Genomic DNA, 19,526 nt, shown 5'->3' with positions numbered 1-19,526 from the left:
GGTGAGTTTTTTCTCACAGGAATATTAAATGCAAGACGAGCACCTTCAGATTTTATTTTATTTGGAAACTATCCAAATTCATTATTTTAATATTTAAAGACTGTAGTACTGTAGAAGAGACACATAAATATTATAATATACATTTAGAAATTAAATATAATCAAATCAACATGACACTAGGTAAAAATGCCTCTGTACACTTCAAATAAGTCTGAGGTCTGGGCTTTCCAGCCCATCAGATTTCCCCCTGGAAACGGGTGAACCTGGCCGGGAGATCATCCACAGGATACACAGTGGGACTCGTTTTCATTGTAGGAGGTCCATTTAGAAGCTGCCAGTCACAATGCCTGGCCAGCTCCACTGTAAATATTTTGAGAAGAATTTTTGCAAACTCTTTGCCTACACAGCTCCTAAGGCCTCCTCCAAATGGAATGAAGCTGAACCTGGATGCATCCTCTGGGTGAGGCAGCAGAAAGCGGTCAGGATTGAATTCCTCCTTGTTGGTGAAGATATCAGCGACATCATGAGTATCGCAGATACTGTAGATTACATTCCAGCCTTTGGGAATCTGGTATCCCTGCAAAAGATTATGATGTCCAAAGGGCTGACAAACTCAAATTCAGCTGTCAACAGGGAAGGAAAAAAATCTAACACATATATCCTTGGAGGAGTTATGAGTTGAAAGAAAAGGAAGAAAGAGAGGTGGAGAGAGAAAAAAACAGACATTCAGGGGCAGGGCAATGTTATCAAAAGAAATTTAAGTCAAAGCACAGGAAACAAAGGGAGATTTAAAACTACTACACAAAAGGTAGGGGCGGGTGAGAGAGAACTTTTAACTTACATTTAATTCAAAAGTCTTAAGGGCAACCCGAAACCCTCCTGGAACTGGGGGGTTCAGTCGAAGGGTCTCTTTAATAACACACCCAATGTACTTAAGCTGTTCCAAAATTTCCACGTCCAACTTGTTGTCTTGATTGCCTTTGCAAAGTAAACCCTATCAAAACAGTCACACAGAGTGAACGGTTATTCTGCGCTCCAATAAAATCAGTCCAGCAGACGTAAACAGGGCTTAAGTGGCGGCTGGACCCAAAGAGCCTCGTGATCCCAGAGTGTGAGGGGGAATCAAGGAGCAGCTAGTGACCATTTGCCTCCACCCCTGGACCCAAACCATTGTTTACAATTCCAAGATAATGCAGCTCACCAGTTAGAACCGCCAAGTTTCTCCCCCTCCCCCAGTCCCCACAAAGGCTGCTGGCTGCCACCGCAACCCCCTAGGGGTTCCCCATTCATGCCCTTGAACACACAGATCCAAGAAGGTCTGAAAATCTCCAAGGATCCACCAAAAGTGGAGAAGAAACACAAGGTTGAACCCTGCCGGACTGGGATCACAGCCCAAGATTCCCTCCTTCTTATTCACACAGCTAATTCTCTTTCCCATCATCCAACCCACCCACCCTTGGCCCTGTACTTCCCAGATACTCAAGGTAGGCAGCACACTTAACTATTGGGAACTTGGCTAGAGAGCTGCTGGGGTTTTTAAGCTAATAGCCACCACCACCCCCTCCCCAACTCGTGCGAACACCCCACCCCCACCGCCAGATCCCCTACCTTATTCTTCAGCTCCTCTCGAACTTTCTGGAGAACATGTGGGTAGAGCCCCAAGTAAGTGATCAGAGACGTAGCTGCACTGGCCGTGGTTTCATGACCTCCAAAGAGGAGTTCTGTTGAAGATTGCTTTAATGCCTACAAGTGGATTAAGACTAACGTTTTGACAAGTCTGCGTGCAGTTTTACAGAGCAACCACTCAGAATAGAACTGAGGGATTCAGGAGGGAAGATGTGAAGGGCTGAAATTCGGCTGACAGAAAATCCATTTAAACAAAATGCTAAAAAAATAAAATAAAATAAACAAAATGCTAAGGCCCTTTAGTTCAGCTAGAGCACGGAAGTCCAGTAAGTTCCCACTCTCCTTGGAACTCTTAAAGCATTAGCTGTATTAAAGTCACCCAACATTACTCACATCTTGCAAATTCCAACTTTCCCTTTAAAACCTGAAAGGGATGGGCGACAAGGCCTCTCCCCAGAGCTTTGCAGACCCGGTATCTCAACCTCTGGGTCCAGTCCCTGGGGTCTGGGAGGGCTTCTCACTTTGGGAACCCGGGTCCCTCTGCGTGCACTTTGGAGACCCTAGGACCTGCTTTTGGGAAGCCAGGGGATCAAACTTCGCCTTGCCGCTCCTGAAGCTGCGGCTCACCTGCATGTCCAGCTTCTCTCCTCTCTCCCACGAGTGCTCAATCAACAGCTGCAGGGCATCTTTGCAGCCCCCGCCCGCCTCCGCCGCCCGCAGCCTGCGGATCTTGGCGCGAATGTTCTCCTCGATGCGCGCGTGGATGAGGTCGCGCGCCTTCAGGCCCTGAGCGCAGAGAGCGCACCGCGGTGAGCAGAAGTCCGGATCCCGTGACCCCGGAGCCCTAGCTCCGAACCCTACAAGGCGCCCTTACCCGGTACAGCCCGCTGAAGGGCACGTCTATGGGCAACGAGAAGAGATTGCGGGTCATTTCCTCGAAGGCCTCTACCAGCTGCTGCTCGTCTTCCCCGCCACTCGCCACTCGGGACTCGCAGCCCAGCAGGATGCGCATGGCGATGCGGAACATAAGGCGCTTCACCTGGGGATAGACCAGGAGGCCGCGCTCGCCACAGCCCAGCCACTGCTCCAAGTAGTTGCCCACTTCCTCGGCGATCACTGGCACGTAGCACTGAAGCGCCTCGCGGCTGAAGGCCTGCATAATCACCTGAACTCCGAGGAGGGAAGAGTGTTAAAGCCGGGCTCCACCCGCCCCTCTTGCCTTCCAGGGTCTCCTTCCAGACATCTACAACCCCACCAGACCCAAAGCACTTCCTGGCTGGGAAAGTTACACTGGGTTTGAGAGGGTCCCAGCCGATGCCTTATTCAGCTGGCTCCCGCCCAGCACCTATCTGCCCGAATCCCTTACTCGAATCGGGTCCCACTTCCTGTCCAGGAGCCGCCACCCCTCCCTCACCTTCTTGCGTTGCTTGTGCGAGGAGTCGTGCAGGTTAGAGAGGCACCCAGAACCCAGGATGGTGCGCACTGACGCGGGCCAGTGGACCGACACCAGCCGGTGCTCTCCGAGCAAAATGCGCCGCACGTTGTCCGCTCCCATCACCCGCACCGTGGGCCGCCCGAACAGATGCGTCTTGTAGATGAAGCCGTATTTCCTGCGCTTCATCTGCAGGAACTTCCTTCGCTGCGAGAGGAAAGCGGAGGAGAGAGGCGGGCGTGAGGGGGCGCCGGGGAGCGCTGAGCCTCCCTCCGGTCCTGATCCTAGCCCCAGTCACCTCCCTCCCGGGGGGCGCTTCAGTGGAAGTCTGGAGCCGAGTCGGGCTCTGGAGAATCGTCCAATCCCGCCCCAAGCTCCTTTACCTGTAGCACCATCTGCAGTGTTTCCCCAAAGAAGGGGAAGCCCATCGTTCCGGGAGGCAAAGGGAGGGCAGAGCTGCGGTCCCGGCTGCTCACGCAGTACAAGTCCCAGAGCTTGATCGCGGCCAGGAAGAGCAGCAGCGGTAGCACGAAGGTGCAGAGCGCGCTGGCCAGCAGTGCCGGGAGCCCCATGGCGCGCCGCGACCTCCCGCGCCACCTGCCGCCACCCTCAGCGCTCTGAATCCCGCCGCGCGCCCGCTTTATAGGCGGCCCAGGTTGCTGCCCACGTTACCTTAGACAAATTAGTTCACCCAAAGTTCATCTTTAATTGCGGATTGGGCCCCTGGCTCCTCCCCCCGCGAGGCGCTGCCCAAATCTTTAACCGTTTGTTCCGCGCCGAGGCAGAGGCGGCGCCGTGGCGGCTTCTCTCGGAGCGCGCCTCCTGGGGCGCCCGGCTAGGAGCAGCCTGCTGCCCCCATTCAAAGTGTGCGGGGCTCCTGGACGGCGGCAGGGACTCCGGCGAGTGGAAACTCCACGCCCCGGGCTCCTTGGCGGTCTCTTCGGAATCCCTCCCGCTGGGTCCGACGGGTGGTCCCAGCCCAGAGCTGCCTGCACCCGCTTTCTGTTTTACAGGGCCCCCTTCCACCTGCAGAGGAAGTAAAGGAGAGTGCGTTCAGGAATCTTCAGCTGCCTTGTCCCACAGGTGGGGAAACTGAGGTCCAGAACGCAGAGCAAAACGCAGGCCTCCTGACTCTTCCAGAGACCCCACAAAAGAGTCCAGGGCCAGAACCCAAGTGAGAGTTGCGGGGAGTCACGACCAGCTGACCACTAATTCCCAGCTCCCCAAACCCTTCGAGGCTCACACTCATGAAATCTTGGAAGGTCCTACTTAAAGGTACAAGAGAGGCCCCAGATCCTCAGGACTCCTGGTGCAACCCTGCTCAAGTCTAAGCCCTGATTCTGGCTCCCTAGCCTGGGACCGCAGGGGCAATTCATCTGCGGCTCAGCGGCAAACAGCGCTCTGCAATCCGGCCAAAGTCGGATTCCGAGGGCCCTGGGGTTAGCAGCTCCAACTAGGCAGAAGGGAAGAGGGTCCTTAATCCTGGCAGGATAAAGACACTGAGATGCAGGAGGATGGATGGAAAGCTCAGAGTTTGGGCTCTGAGTCCCGGATCCATCTCTACTTGAATGATCTTGGGCAAGTCACTGCACATCCTTGAGCCGGTTTCCTCCTCCTTGATGTGGAGGTGATCTTTCCTGACCAGTCTACACGTCCGGGTAGATGTGAGTTTCCAAAAGGGGCTTATGGTTGCACATACTCTTCCCAGTCCCAGGCACGCAAGGCTACCTTACCAGGGTGACCTGGGCTCTCCAGCTCCCACCCGGCAGAAATCCACCCAGCGGAGAGGGAGTGCTGGGTCCTAAAACCAGGCCTCTGCCGGCCGCTGATTAGAAATGTTGAGAGAATCGTCACTGGGAAGTGGGTCTTCTGGCCATTGCCCACCTATACGATTGGCTGCTCCTGCAGCCACAGCCTGGAGCTCGGACACTGCGGGAAGCGCACGTGCGCTCCCCCTTTCCAACCCGGTCGAGCCAGTGGGACAGTGTCCGAACTGCGTCGGACCAGTCAGTGCCACTCGCTCCCTGGGTTTCAACGCTGAACCCACCAGTCGCGCCGAAAACGAAACAATAATGTATAAGTTTGTTTAAAACCGAAGACCGGCTCTCACAGGAGCGAGCCTCATGCCTTGGAAAGCGTCCCTTGGAGATGGAAAACACTTTGATCCTGAAAGCTGTTTAGTTAAATACGCGACCTTCCCGCCGTGGTCCCCCAGCACGGCGGGTCGGGCAATGTCTGCGGAGTCGCCGGGACCTCAACGCTCGCAGAAACTTTCCACGCCTGGTTAGCCGCAGGATGTCTTTCGGAGAATCGGCGGCTCACCATAACCCTACATTGGTGTTTCAGAGGCTCCAGAGAGGAGTCTGTCCCACAATCGTTTCTTCAAATGAACTGACAACTGTAAACAGTGACAGACCACTTGGGGCACCGGCTGGAACCGGGGCGAGACGCGCTGGAGGTAATTCTCAGAAACCCCAGGCCCGCCCCTTTCTGGACCGTGCCTCCGGCCGGTGAGCAAAGCAGGCCAGCGGGGGCGTGACCTGGGGCCCAGTCCCAGTCCTCCGGCCTGACCCGCCTGTGACCCCTGCGGGCCGGACCGTGACATCTGAGTGAACTCTGCAGGGCCATCTCGCCAAGTTCAGCGCGCGCCGGGTCACAAGATGAGCGGGGCCTGCCCGCTGGAAATCGCCACAAAGGGGAAAAATCTTTTACTCTATCTGCCATCCAGCCCCGCGTGGGCGACAGGGGGAAAGGATTAAATGGGATAGTGAAGAGCACTAAAGAGCATCTTCAAGAGGGGAAGGGTCAGTAAATGACCAACCCAATAAGAACTTTGATCTAGAAAACTTGCCAGGCTTTCTTGGGTGCTGGTGGGTAGGGAGAGGGCTTGGTTCGCTGGAAAACAAAATAATGTTTCTAAGATGTTTACAAAACAGACTGGTGCGAAGGACTGGCAGGGGTGGGGAGTAGCTCTTTGCTGGGCGGGGAGGTGAGCTCCTGACTGGGGTCAGCTGAAGCACCCCTCCCCCCACTTTTCTCCCATCAACACTTTCTTCCCTTGTCTTGAGCACTGATTCCCAGCCCTTCGATTCTAAACCTGCTGTACTCTCTGCCTGGGGCTCTTCTATCCCCAGACACCCCTGGCTGGTTCCTTTCAAAGACGAATGCCACTCTTTCCAGGCCCCAGCCGGCCCAACAGAGCTGCCAGGCACCTGTATGACAAGCCTGTTTGTCTCTCAAAACAGCTCTACCATCATCAGAATTATTCTTGCTCATTTGTTAGTTTATTTACTGTCTCTTTCTTTTGAGAGCATACCAAGTCCAAGAGGGTAAGAATCGCATCTGCTCCTTCCTTAGAGAATCAGGAGAAGCAAAAGCTCTGATTTTCCTTGAAATGATGAGTCGATGTATCACTGGGAAGTCACAATAAAACTGAAGCTGCCCTTTTAGAGGCTTATAGTTTAGTACAGACTCCATAGCGCGTAAACCAGGTCTCTTGGAACCTGGGAGGTCCAGGCTTCTGAGAGCCCTGCCCCATCTATCTCTCCCCAAATCAGAATCAACCCTGAGCCCTGATCTTCCCGCCACCTCACCCTAGTGGAGCTTCTGGGCTGAGATGTCTCTGCAGTGTCAGGAGCACCCTGAGGGCAGGCCTCAGATCTACCACTTTCACCAGCTCTGTGGTTCCGGGCGCCTGCCTGCAGATCCCATGGTGCCAGGGCCTGTGGTCAGCAGTGGGTGATGAATTGTTGCAGGTGGGGGTTATGACTGTGTCAGTTGAGCTCAGAAGGGCCCGCTGTGCTGCTCTTAAGCTATGGGCCCTGCCTAAGCCTGATGCTTCCCCTTCCCTTCTGGCCCCAGGATCCACCTTAAGCCTAAGGTCAGGAGGGCACTTTCTGGTTCCTTCTGGTTCACTAAGAGGTCAGCTCAGGACTTGGCAGCAACTTCTCGGGCTCACCCATCATGTTCAACTGCCCCCAGCCTGTCCGAAGGTGGCCAGCAGGTTACAGTGGGCTGTTAGGAAAAAAGGAGGCTCTTCGTTTAGATTTAAGCCTTGTTGGGAACTTTTGTGTTGGAAAGGTCCAGAGCGTTCTTAGGCCAACCTAGGGATCACTATGAAAGGATAAAAGGCCAAGAGCCACAGGCCAGAGCCTGGAGCAGGGGGTAAGGGATGGGGTGGAGGAGGGCACTGGCTGAGTGGTCTAGTCTCTGGCCTCAGTCTCTCCTTGTAATGAAGGAGGCTGAAGCAGTAAACCAGGGCATCCCTGCAGTCAGCTATCATCTTGGAGATAATCTGTAGCTCAGTTCCCTGGGGCTATGCTCAAGCGAGGTTCCAGCAGCCTGGGCCCCAGGCTGTCCAGTTCCTAGCCCCTCTCTGGGTATATGAAGGGCAGGCCCTTCTGGGGAGGAGGTCTTTCTTGAGTCTCTGCCACCTCCATCCCACTTTCCCACCGAGCAGCAGCTGCCCAGCTAAGCTGCAGCCTCCTCACTCAACCACTGCCAGGAAACGATTTCTCGGCCTTCCTGTTTTGGGTACAAATACGCCAAACCTCTCTGATTATGTCTCAACCGCCCATGAAAATAATCCAGCCTTAGAATCCTCCTGGTGTACCTATTCTCTCCTGTATAAAGGGAAAGATTATATGCGTTCTTGAACTAGGAATTTTTCTTTTAAGAAATCGCCAGTAGAATCCGGTGCTGTTGATCCTGTTTAGAGCCCTGAAAGCGCCCGCAATTCTGGGTTTCTGCCGAGACAGGCAGAGTGGCCAGGGCGCACCTAAAGGAGGCCAGCTGCCTGAGGGCCTTCCGTTGGGCGCCTTCTTAGTGTCTTCCTATGGCCCAAAGCCAGGCCAGAGATGCGCTCCTGGTGAACCGGCTTCCTCGCGACAGTTGCAGGTCCTTCCTCATTCGACGGCCCAATCCACCCCACCTCCCCTCGACCCATGCCTCCTCCCCAGCTTGAATCCTAGGGGAAATGTTCCCACCATCCCTGCTTTGAAATCCTGGGAAGGGCATAAGAGACTTGGCCCACCACCTTTCCTCCCTAAGGGTGCGAAGTGCTGGAGGCACCGTCCCATCAGCCAGGACGGTTCCCCAAGTGCGGTGGCGGTGGCTCATGAGTCTCCTCCCTCAGAGTCGGACACAGAGCCGCGTTCAGTAACCTTTTGGTGAATGAGAGCGCGCCGGATCGGCACTGGAGAACGGCAGATGGGCGGCGCCGCAAGCGCGCCGCAGCCGCTGGCCATGCCAGGTTCCACAGCGCAGCAGGTCAGAGGCGTTGCCCATCCTGCGCCGCCGGAGACGCAAGAGGGTGGAAAAAGAGCCGTAGCCCGTCCACCGGGTGCACGATGGGCACGGTCTGCATGGCGGGGAAGGCAGGCGTGGCCAGTTCCCAGCGCGCCGTGCGCACCAGCTCCACCGCGAGCAGCTGGAGCACGGTCTGCGCCAGCTCCTGGCCAAGACAGCTGCGCGCACCGCCGCCGAAAGGGATGTAGTGAAAGCGGCCGGCGGCGCCCCGCGCTTCGTCGCCCGCAGTGCCGAAGCGCTCTGGGTCGAAGCCCTCCGGCGGGCTGCGGTACACTGCGGCCGTCTCGTGCGTGTCTCGGATGCTGTACATCACGTTCCACCCCTTGGGGATCTGGTAGCCCTGCGGGGAGGTGAGGAGACCCGCCTGACCACCAGGCACCCGGAAACCCAGCCCTAACCGATCCTTCACCCGCGGTTCATCAAACAGGCTTCCGAACAGGCAGGGACGTGCGTCTTAACCGGAAGCTAGGAGACCGATTTGCATTCCCGTCTATTTCAGCTCCTTCTCTGGTGAGCTGTGTGACGGTGGCTGCTACATAATCTCTGAGTCTCAATTTCTTAAGTGATCAAGTGAGAACAAAAATGCCCGCTTTGTTGTGAGGATTCAGATAATGGGTCTGGCATATGTATTAGTGGTAAGTGTGCTGTTATTGATCACTGTTTTGTCTGGTTTCTTCTCACATTAGGAGACCTAAATTCGAGTGCAGCATGTACCAGCTGCCTGCGTCAGAGCAATGCAAACGACAGCTCCTTTAGGGTCATCTCAATTTTTCAGCTCTTTGCACTCAACTGAATAGCCATGAGCTGTACATAACTTTCAGATCCAGTAGCCACACTCTGAGAAGGTGCATGTGAGGATTAAATTGTTGGGAGGAAGCTTAAAGTGATGAAGGCAGCTTTCATGTTCCCTTAGCTCACCTCTTTTTCAACTATTTCAACTATTCCACTTTTGAGAGGTCTTCCAGCCCCAACTATCCGGCTTCCTCGCTAGAACAGGCTTCAGGAGAGCCTTGCTTTCAACAGGCAAACAGAAAATTTTGGAATCACCAAGGCGTGCCCTCTCCTCTCTAGGCCTCAGTTTTCCCATCTGGAACCTGGAGGATGGCTAAGACCCCTGCCCCCATTCACTCTGGTGGTCCAGTGCTCTTCTACCTTGGTTTCTCTGAGTCTTGCACCCCAGCGCCTGCTCAGTGATGTCTGAACACCAAAATTCAGCGTCCCAGACACTACTAAACACCTACCTTTGTCTGGACCATGCCGTCTTGGTGATGTGTGGTCCCCATCTTAACCTTTCACTGCTCCAGTTCAAATGCCAGTTCCCAAAATGTTTTGGTATCATTCGGCTAGAGGTCACTCTCTTCTTCACACCAGTTTGTGATGAAGTTGCTGGCTCTGGCCCCCTTTCTCTCCACAACAGCGCCTCAAGGGCAGAATTTCTTTCTCTTGTTCAGTTGCTAAGTCGTGTCCGACTCTTTGCACCTTGTGGACTGCAGCATGCTAGACCTCCCTGTCCTTCACTATCTCCAGGAGTTTGCTCAAATTCATGTCCTTTGAGTCCGTGACTCCATCCAGTCATCTCATCCTCTCAAACTCTGGCATGCAATGGGGGCACTGACTGTTTAAGGCGGAGGGGAGAAGTTGCCCCTCTGCCTGGAGCTGCCCAGGGATGGGGCTGGGGGTGGGGGTGGGGGTGTGCAGCGGCAAACACCCTCAGTATGGCAGCGTTAGCCTTCTCCTTCCCCGAGTTAAAGCTGGGAGGGACCAAGGCAGCTTCCTTCCAGAGAGCAAACAGGTCCAGAGTGAGCAGGGAATTACCCAAGGTCATGCAGAGATGAAGCCTAAACCTTAACTTTCCTGCCCAGCTCATGCCAACTTGACCACTACCCATACTTTAATAATCCCGCTTTCCTGGAACCTGGCCTCAGCCAGAACCCTGGACAGGTAGCAATGATTGGTCCCTTTATATTGTGAGAGAGCCAGAGAAATGGGGTACAGGACAGAGTGGGCGGCTCTTTGTGCCCTACCCGACCTCACTGGCTGAAAGGGGGGTTCTGGACAGAGAAAAGGATGATTTTATTCTAAAACTGGCCTTAATTGAGTTGCCTACCCAGACCACAGTCAAAATCTTCGCAGGTGGCGCTAGTGGTAAAGAACCCACCTGCCAATGCTGGAGACGTGGGTTCCATCGCTGGGTTGGCAAGATCCCCTGGAGGAGGAAATGCAACCCACTCCACTATTCCTGCCTGGAGAATTCCATGAACAGAGGACCCTGGAGGGCTACAGTCCATGGGATGGCAAAGAGTCGGACACGACTGAAGCAATTTAGCACGTAGCCTGGGGTCCCTAACCTTGCTTTGCGTCCTCAACAGTGGTTCCCGGGAAACGTGATAGGATTCAGCGCATTTTCCAGGAGGCCGGGAGAAGAGAAAAGGAGACAACGCAGTCCTAACCCTACCCCACCTCCCAGCGGCCGGCTGCAAGGCGGGGCGGGCGGGCGGCGCACTTACGTCGAGCTCGAAGGTGCGCAGGGCTGTCCTGTAGCCCCCGGACACCGGCGGCAGGAGGCGCAGCACCTCCTTGACCACGCAGCCGACGTAGCGCAGGTGGCCCAGCGCCGCCAGGCTGAGGTCGGGCTCGCAACAGCAGTCGGGCGGGGGCCCAGCGCCGCCCCCCGAGGCCGCCGGCGCGCAGCCGCACGCGCGCCCCAGCCCCTGTGCCGCCAGCTCCTGCTGGATCTTGGCGATGGCTGCGGGGTGCTGCAGGAGTAGCAGGACGAGGGACGTGCTGGCACTGGCCGTGGTGAAGAAGGCGGCGAAGAGGAGCTCCACAGCTGACTCCTGCAAGACAGCCCAGGGGCGCTGTCTCCATTAACCGGTTCTCGGGCTGTGGTGCAGGGGGCCCCACATTTGCCACTGCGCACAGACTAGAGCGCAGCGTGCTCGGAGGCATGGCTACATGCGCGGGTCCAGGAGTGGACTGAATCTCAAGTCCGCCACTTGGGGAAACCACAGATAGCCTTGGGAGGTTCCCCTAGATAATGCCAGGAACTTTTTTTGGTGTAATGTTCTTAGTGCTTTAAGTGAATTAATTCATTGGATTCTCACCCGCATTGTGTGTGGCACAGTTTCTGCCCATTTTACTGAGGCTCTGAGAGGTGCCCAAGGTCCCTACAGTCACCAGGCCCAGAGTCGAGTCAGGAGTCCAGCGTTCTTAATCATGCAGTATTGCCGACAGTGCAGCTGGCCGTCCTGACCGTGACTGCTGTGGAATTGACCAAGGCACCTGCAGCCGCAGCCTGGCACCAGAGCGAGCATTGTGGTCCTCCTCCCGCTTAGTGGTGGTCCCAGTGAGTGACTATACCTCTTCCCCGTCTGCACTGTCTGGAGGCTTCATCACCCAGGCCCCAGCCCTCAACGCCTGCCTGTGCCCTCCCAACTCCTGGCATGGCGTCTTCCTTCCTGGCAGCACCAGGTTGTGTGTTTACACACTGATGGATGTGATCACAACCCTGTGATCACAACCCTGTGGACCCCTCCTCTCCAGCAGAGGCTATGTTTGCTCATTGTATAGAGAGAGCCTGGCACTGAATAGGTCGAATCTCCTTGTAGAATGAATGAGCTGATCCAAGGCTAACTGCCTGCTCTGGAGGAGATGGAGAGCTGGGACAGAGACCCTGGGGCTCCAAGGTCCCTCCTGACCAGCCAGACCTGAAGATTTCTGGCTAGTGGGTCCCTTCCGGAGAATCCGGAACACATGGAGAGCATGTGTTGTCATGCTCTCCACCGCTCTGCTGAGGCAGAGGGACTGTCCACTTCTTTCTGTACCACTCCCCTTCCCAGCCTAGAACTATTCCTACCTGCCAGCTCCCCCAGGACTCACCAGCGCCCCCTGCTCATCCACCTCCAACCCCTTGACTCTTCCATACTTCACAATCACCCAGAAGACAGGAAAGAGATTGTTAGCCCCATTTTCAGAGAGGATACTCAGGCTGAGCCCCACCCTTCAGTGGCTTGCTAGTGGGAAACTGAGTGCCAGAGAAAGGATGGGAGTTGCTTATGGAAGGGATGAAGCGTTTCCATTTCTAACTCCCCTGACCCCTTCCCCCAACCTCTCCATTCCTTTTTGGGTTCTCAGGAAGGTGGACCCAGGGGTCATTCCAAAGCTTCCCTCCTTACTTCCACTGCATGTGTTCTATGCATACATGGTGGGGGGGTGGAGGGGGGCAGTTTCTAATTCTCCAGTAGATTCAGTGGCAAAACAGACCAGTACCCAAGGTACCAGGTGCCAAGGTGGCTCATGGACCTGTAGATTTGGGGAGGAAAGGGGGCACTTCAAGGAACTGGAATTTGACCCTGAACCCTTAGGGTCTGTAGAGAAAAGGGGTGAAGATAGTGTCATAGGCAGGCAGACAGCAGAGGCAAAAGTATGAAGTGACAGAGAAGTGGGGAAGAGGAGAGCTGTTTGCTGCCAGAAGCTGTAAGGGAGGACCTAGGATTCAGGCTTTCGACTGGCCCAAAGACACCGAGGTAGGGGGAGCAGCTGAGCCACGACTGGACCCAGGTCTCCTCTTTCCCTCACCCTGAGGTGTGTCTGTGGCTCCAAGTGGGGCCAAACAGGATGTTGCTCTGTCGTTCCAGGGATTCAGGCTGTGCGTAGAGACCTGCTATAAATGCAAAAGAGGGGAGGAGAAATCTGGCCACATACCTTCAGTTCCTGCACTGAGAGCTCATGGCCCAGTTCCCTAGTGCTGTGGATGATCCCATCGAGGGCATCGCCTGGCTCCACAGCAGCCTTGTCTTCAAGAAGCTTCTGCACAATGGCCTCCTCCAGGTGCCGATGCAGCTGGTCCCGCGCCCGAATGCCCTGATGTGTGGGGAGAGAAGGGAGTTGGGGTAGGAAGGCAGAGGGGGCTAGCCCTGGACACCTACCCCCCACATCTTCCCAGTGCTGGTCTGGCTCTGCTGAAAGCCAGCATTAACACATTCCCAGCTTAGCTCCACACTGTTGAAGGGACTCAATAAAGGCTCAGGAATTTGTCCATTACCCTCATACACCATTATCTCTTGATGATCACAAGTCCCTCTTTGGAGCAAGACAGTTTACTGTCCTCCTAAGGGAAGGATGCTGAGGCTCAGAGAGGTCAAGCAATTGCCCAGGGTCACGCAGCTTCAAGTGTCTGTGCTTGGCAGAGAACCTAGGAGTTAGCCCACCACCCTTCCCCTGCATGCAGGGGCAGTGGGCACCAGTGCAGAGAGGAAGGGACACCTTGATGTACTCAGGAAAGCTCTGGCTTAAAGGACACTACTGGAAGCTCTAAACATTAGCCTTTGTAAAGGGGTGGGCAGGAGGGCTGGGATGGTCCCCCAGAGTTCAGGGAGCAAGCACAGTGAGAAAGCATCTGCGAGGGGAAGCATTTTGAGGACACTGGCTTCTTGTCAGGAGAGACAAGGATGAGGCAGGGAGTCGGGGGAGGGGGGTTGTCAAACCTTGCCTCTGCCCCTGCTAGCTGTGTGATCTTGGGCAAGTCATTTAACCTTTTGGAGCTTCAGTTTCTTCATCAATTAAACGAGAATAATATTTTGCAACTGAGAGGATTAAATCAGAAAAATGTACCCAAGGCAATCGGTCCATATACCAGGTCCCTTTACACATAACTATTATTTTTAATTGGCTGAATGAAAACCAGGACATTGGCACGGTAAGAAGCCCCAGATCAGTTGCTCTCTAAGTCCGGCCCATTGCTCTGAAGTTTGAAGAGGCCATGGTTCTCTAATCCGGAAACTAGCGGGCCTGGGGCCGCGGGCGGTGAGCCGACACCCACCCCTCTCCAACCCGGGCTGGCGCCGGCCTGGGCCGGGGGCGTGTCTGCGGCCCTTGTGCTCCCATCCGTTGCCCAGCCACGGGGCTTCCAAAGAGGCGCTGCAAGCCGGGCCTAGAGGCGCCGCTCTGGGGAGGGGCCGGGGCGACTGGCTGGGCTCCCGCCACCGAGACCCAACGTCGGGAAGCCCGCGGCTGCTGGGGCTGGAGCTCGGCCCGCCAGGCGTGGTCCAGAGAGGGTGTGTGGCCCGCCCCGGCTCACACAGCGAGTCAGGACAGAGACCAGCCCCAAGGCCCACCGCCACCATGCCGCCTCCCCACACTGGGCAAAGCCTCCATCTCCCAGCAGAGGTGATGCCTATGGCGCAGCAAGGGAGCCCCAAATAGAAGGTCTGGGGCGGGCGGGGCGGCAGTACCTTGCGCAGGCCGCTGAAAGGCACATCGAGGGGCAGCGAGAAGAGGTTCTCCACGAACTGCTCGAAGGTCCGGGCCAGCTCGGAGCACTGCGCCTCGTCTAGCCGTAGCCCCAGCAGAATGCGCGCGGCCATGCGGAAGGTGAGCGCTTTAGCGGCCTCATAGACAGCGACCGGCCTGCGGGCCGCGCACCAGGAGCGCACCTCCCGCCGCAGCGCCCCCTGCAGGCGAGGCACGTAGCGCTCCAGCGCCGCACGGCTGAACGCTCGAGCCAGGATCTGAGGGGAACGCACAGGGTCAGCCCTGGCAGCCGTCCGATTTCCTCTGCTCCACGACTCCAGCGGAGTCAAGAGGCCAATTTCGGCCCCTTCTTCCTCTTCTAAGCGACCCGGACCCAAATGTGTTGGGTTTTGCTCTCGCCATTCCCTCTAGTGCTTGTCTGATGTACACCGTGCCTCCTCTCCATCCAGGCTCCAGGGGCCACCTACTCCAGGAAGTCGTCCCTAACACTGAGTTTGAATTTCCTTCGCTTCTGGCATCAGAGTCGCAGAAGGTCGAAGATGAAAGGATCTTTAAGTCCCAGTCCCGGCCTTATAAGCCGAACCCAGAGAAGATAAGGGACTACTAGCCCAATGCCACCCACTTGTCAGGGGCCCTGGTCAGGTTCAACGGGGATCCCTAACACCTCGCCCGGCCTGGCCGACGGCAGCTGCTCAGATGCCGCCGGTCCGACGTCCCGACAGCCGCTACTACTGTTTTGGGCTCACCTTACGCCGCTGCCGGTGCGGCTCTCCAACCGCGCTGAGCAGTGTGTGCGAGCCCAGAAGGATGTGCGCACTCTGCGGCCACTGGCTGCGCACCAGGCGGTGCTCGCCCAGCAGGATTGTGCGCACGTTCTCGGCGCCGCTCACGCGGATCACTGGCCTGCCCAGCAGGTGCGTCTTGAACACCGTCCCGTAGCGCTCCCTGCGGGAGCTGTGGAAGCGAGAACCCTGCGAGCCAGGAGCGAAGAGGGATGGGGCCGCTGGGCCTCGGCTGCGAAACTAGCCCAGGCATCCCAACTGCCTCTTGATAACAATCTCCTGCTCCAGGCTGGCATCTTATTCTTTACAAAATGGTCTCAAAGGGATCTCGCGACTGACTACCCTACGGGGATGTACATGCTCCCGTTCCCATTGGTGAGATGAGGAAACAGGATTAGAATGGGGACCCGAGTGCCAAAGAGCTGAGGGCTGAGACGCGCCCCTGAGTCCAGATTCAATGGTGGCAGGACATAGGGCTCTAGAACCCCTCTGCTCATCCCTGCGTGGCGTCGGGTCTTAGGCTGTGCTGGAGAGAACGCCAGTGACACACGGTCCCTTCGAGGGAGAAGCTCGGTAGAGGGGAGGGCTGTATATGCTCCCTGGAGCCCTGGGCGACAGGAAGAGAATGGCTACGAGCCCTGGGGACCTTGAGAGGCAGTGGGGGACAGAGAAGACGGGCCATATCGGGGTGCGGAAACGACGGACTGCTCACCTGAACTAACCAGTGCAGCGTTTCCCCGAAGAAGGGCCAGCCCATGGAGCCTTTGGGCAGGGGCAGGGCAGAGGCTCGGTCCCGACTCAGCGTCCAGCGGAGGGTCCAGAGGTGCTGCGCCAGGCTGAGTAGCAGGCCCGCGCCCAGGAGCGCGGTGCCCACCGCCCCCAGCACGGACAGGCAGCTCAGCCCCCAGGGTAACATGGCGAGCCTGCGGGGATCCGGCCGCTCCAAGCGCAGGAAGAGCCGGAGCTGCGGCGCGCAGTGCTCACCTGTTCTGTCCGGAAAGGACCCGGGGACTTGGGGACCAAAACTGAGATTTACCAGGGGTTTCGCTCTACAAGCAGAGGGGCAGCGGAGGATCGCAGTGACTACGCGCCCTTAGGGAACGTGATAGAGACCCGCGAGCTCAGGACTTTTTCCGGAGTCCGACGGCTCCCGGGCCAAAATGCCACCTCCTTGCGGGGGTGCGGGCTGCCTCAGGACCGCTCGCGCCGAGCACCTCCCACCTCCCTGGGTCAGCACTCCTTCGATAGAAGCAGCGAGGGAGGGCAAAGAGAGGAGCAACTCACCGGTTTGCCAACCAGGGCTGCGCTCACCCGGGTTGTGTAGACCCCCGCCCACCTCTCTCTTCTCCAGCCTTTTAACCCTTTTCGGCCTACCCAGGCAACATTTATATAGATACTGGATTGCTCCCTGCGGACTGATCCCGATCCACACGACGTGACACGCCTCTGCATATTTAAGGCGCTCCACGCAGGGTAAGGATTGGAGGCGATGGGCAGCGGCGCGCTCTCCAGGGGTCTGGTGTGGGGAGTGGCAGCAGCTACTGCGCTACTGCTCAGCCGGTGCCGTGCCCGACGCAGCTCTTCGGGCGGGGCCTGCGGTTTCGCGCCAAGAACTTCCCGACTCCAAGCAGGAGCTCGGCGAGTGGACTGACCTAGCGCAGGGAGCTAACGCGGGATCTAACTTCCAGGTGCCGGTTCCCACGGCAGTCCAGGGCTAAAAGGGACAGGGGTTCTCCCCTTTGCTCTGCTTTTATTTCAGGGAAATCGAGGTCTTCGATGCCTGCCGTGGCATCGCAAGCGCCTACAAAGGATGGCCCGGGTTGAGATTCTTCGACATCCCCTCCCTCCGAGGTGTCTGGTCCACCACTTCCAGAATCCTTCAAAAGGGGGTAGCGTAACTGCTGCCCAAAGCTTCACGGAGAGCCCCCCCCCCCCCCACAACCCCACAAGGAGCAGATATCCCCGGGCGCCTTTCGGGTCTCGAAGACCAAATTCACCAATCCCTCCCCCTTCGTATCTTTCCATCTCGTCAGGCTACACAGTTGCTTTTCGGGCTTTTTGTGGGGCCCTAAATGCCCAGGACTCGGGCGTCCTAGTCACTACGGCTCAACCCGAGGGGTGTGTGTGTTTCGGGGCGGGGTGATGGTGGGGATTGCCGGGTGCTTGTATCCCTGAGAAAAGTAAACTCCTCAAGACCATCGCCGCCGCGAAGGCACAGTGCTCTGCTCCCAACAGTGCAAAGGTGGCGTCTCTCTGAATCCGGGACGCCTCAGCCCGAGCCGGGGAGACGTCCCAAGTGCCCTGGAGGGCAGGCTACGGCACTCGAGGGCCACCGCTTTCCAGTCCCCAAAGAGAACTAGCAGCTCGCCGTCTTTGGTAACTTCCAGATTGTATTGTATTGTACCTAGAAGTAACCATGTTTTCCATATAATATTTTTTTAAAACGTTAAGTACTTTAGGATTAGAGACCGTCGAGAGAATAAATGCTTGTTTTCTTCGTTCTGGGGATACTCCCATTCCAGTAACTAAATAACAGCCTTTCTGAAGAAAGCAGTTGTTTTAAATCAGGAAACTCTAAACAGATGCAACAGCAATGAATTTTCAGCAACTTGCTCAACCTTTTTAATATTTAATCACAAAATCAAGAAATGCACATATAATTCTTTACACTTATTTTACAGAGTCAAATATAAGTTTCTTACAGGCATAAATTCTGAAAATGCAAAAGGATTATTCAGCATAAATACAAAGAAGACAAAGTAAGGATCAGATTGATATTACCCTTTGGACCACAGTCATTTACACAGAGTAAAAGGTACATTCGTTTTAGGTTTTCCAGAGTTCATTTTGGTTTGGCTTGTTTCCACAATAAGGATCCAGCACCGAGGTCTGCGCCTTGAAGAAAGTAACCTGACCCCTGCGGTAACTTCTATGTGCAGGAGTATGTCTCTCCTAGCACAAGTGGCACCTGAAGTGGTTAGCCCCACTTAGTTTCTGTCCTCCTAACTTGAACCAAACCAAACCAAATAAATGGGGTCAGCTACAAACAATATAGTTAGAAATATTAACCCTGCTGAACAGAAACAACACTGCATCTTTAGAAAATCCAAATAACTTTTCTTCATATTCAGATTAAACCACCCAAGTTGAACAAGTAATTCAAATTATTATTGGGTTAAGTTCAATTTCAGGTTCCTTTACATATTTGTCTATTGCCTCCCTCAAAATCAGCAGAATTAGACAATTTAGTACTAGTGAGGTGAAAATTAAAGCTAAAAGTCAAAAAATGTCAGGGAAATGTCATACAAGATTGCATTCCAAAACCAGATACTGGGAAGAAAAAAAAACAACCAGAACAATCATTGAAGTCTAAATAGAAAAAACACCTATAGAGGCATAAGTTCTTCTAATGTATTTACACAATCAGTTTCATGTACAATTTTTGACCTGATTTATATATTACAGTTTTGCCTTTTTTCCCTAGAAGTGAAAAAAATTGTCCCATTTTCCATATATAAAATAGTATTCAATTATTTAAAAATCCATACAAATGATATTTATAATTCTTTCTTGTTTCTAAGCTCTCATCAAGTGTCTTTTCTCTATTGCATTTTTTAATTCTGCAAACAATTTTCTGTATCATGACCAGTGCCTGTTAGAAATCAACATTGAGTCACGGATTTGGCATCACTGAGTGCAAGTGATGTGAAGGCTATGTGTGCTGGGACATACCATTCACCAAACTTCTCAGCTGTTTCACAACTGTTTCTATCAACTTCTGTTTGTCTCGATCATTCTTCCTGAATTGAGCAAATATATTGTTCTTTTTGCTAGTATCCTTCATCCTAGGAATATATATGAATGAAAAAGCTTAATAAAAGCAATTTAAAAGTTATACTGTAACAACTAAAATATTCTGGCATGCTCTGGGTTATCTCACACTAAATCTATGCTTGAAAAATATACTTCAAAGAAAATAGGTATTACTAATAGAGATAGCAACCACAGAAAATATTAGCAGCTTTATTTTGCATTCTATACGAAATGGTGTTTTTGCATTACTATATAAATCTAAAAGCATGTTTTCTTACATGATACTATTTTCTAATATCATTCCATAAAGTATG

The 19,526-nt window shown here is 54.6% G+C and overlaps 3 protein-coding genes across 6 annotated transcripts in view; all 3 read right to left on the bottom strand.

Moving 5' to 3' along the window:
- Positions 1 to 235: 235 nt before the first annotated feature.
- CYP26A1 (cytochrome P450 family 26 subfamily A member 1) lies at positions 236 to 3,630 on the bottom strand. The gene is made up of 7 exons (XM_065920008.1): positions 3,442 to 3,630; positions 3,041 to 3,265; positions 2,501 to 2,791; positions 2,254 to 2,412; positions 1,609 to 1,743; positions 842 to 994; positions 236 to 577 (listed from the first exon to the last, which is right to left on the bottom strand). The coding sequence occupies exons 1-7, from the start codon at positions 3,628 to 3,630 to the stop codon at positions 236 to 238; spliced, it is 1,494 nt and encodes a 497-aa protein (XP_065776080.1).
- A 4,697-nt stretch (positions 3,631 to 8,327) lies between these two features.
- On the bottom strand, positions 8,328 to 16,315 carry CYP26C1 (cytochrome P450 family 26 subfamily C member 1). The gene is made up of 6 exons (XM_065919223.1): positions 16,112 to 16,315; positions 15,364 to 15,588; positions 14,599 to 14,874; positions 13,070 to 13,228; positions 10,873 to 11,202; positions 8,328 to 8,705 (listed from the first exon to the last, which is right to left on the bottom strand). Exons 1-6 carry the CDS (start codon positions 16,313 to 16,315, stop codon positions 8,328 to 8,330), a joined length of 1,572 nt encoding a protein of 523 aa, XP_065775295.1.
- A 1,678-nt stretch (positions 16,316 to 17,993) lies between these two features.
- Positions 17,994 to 19,526, bottom strand: part of EXOC6 (exocyst complex component 6) — a 178,400-nt gene continuing 176,867 nt past the window's right edge. For 3 of the 4 annotated variants that reach the window (XM_065922922.1, XM_065922923.1, XM_065922925.1), the window contains exon 22: positions 17,994 to 19,244. In XM_065922922.1, the coding sequence (XP_065778994.1) occupies positions 19,112 to 19,244 (133 nt within the window). In that variant the 3' untranslated portion in view covers positions 17,994 to 19,111. The remainder of the gene's footprint in view (positions 19,245 to 19,526) is intronic. The other variant, XM_065922926.1, reaches the window with a different exon arrangement.

The sequence above is a fragment of the Muntiacus reevesi genome, chromosome 2 (genome assembly GCF_963930625.1).
Source record: "Muntiacus reevesi chromosome 2, mMunRee1.1, whole genome shotgun sequence".
NCBI lineage: Eukaryota > Metazoa > Chordata > Mammalia > Artiodactyla > Cervidae > Muntiacus > Muntiacus reevesi.
This window is presented reverse-complemented; position numbering and strand designations above follow the sequence as displayed.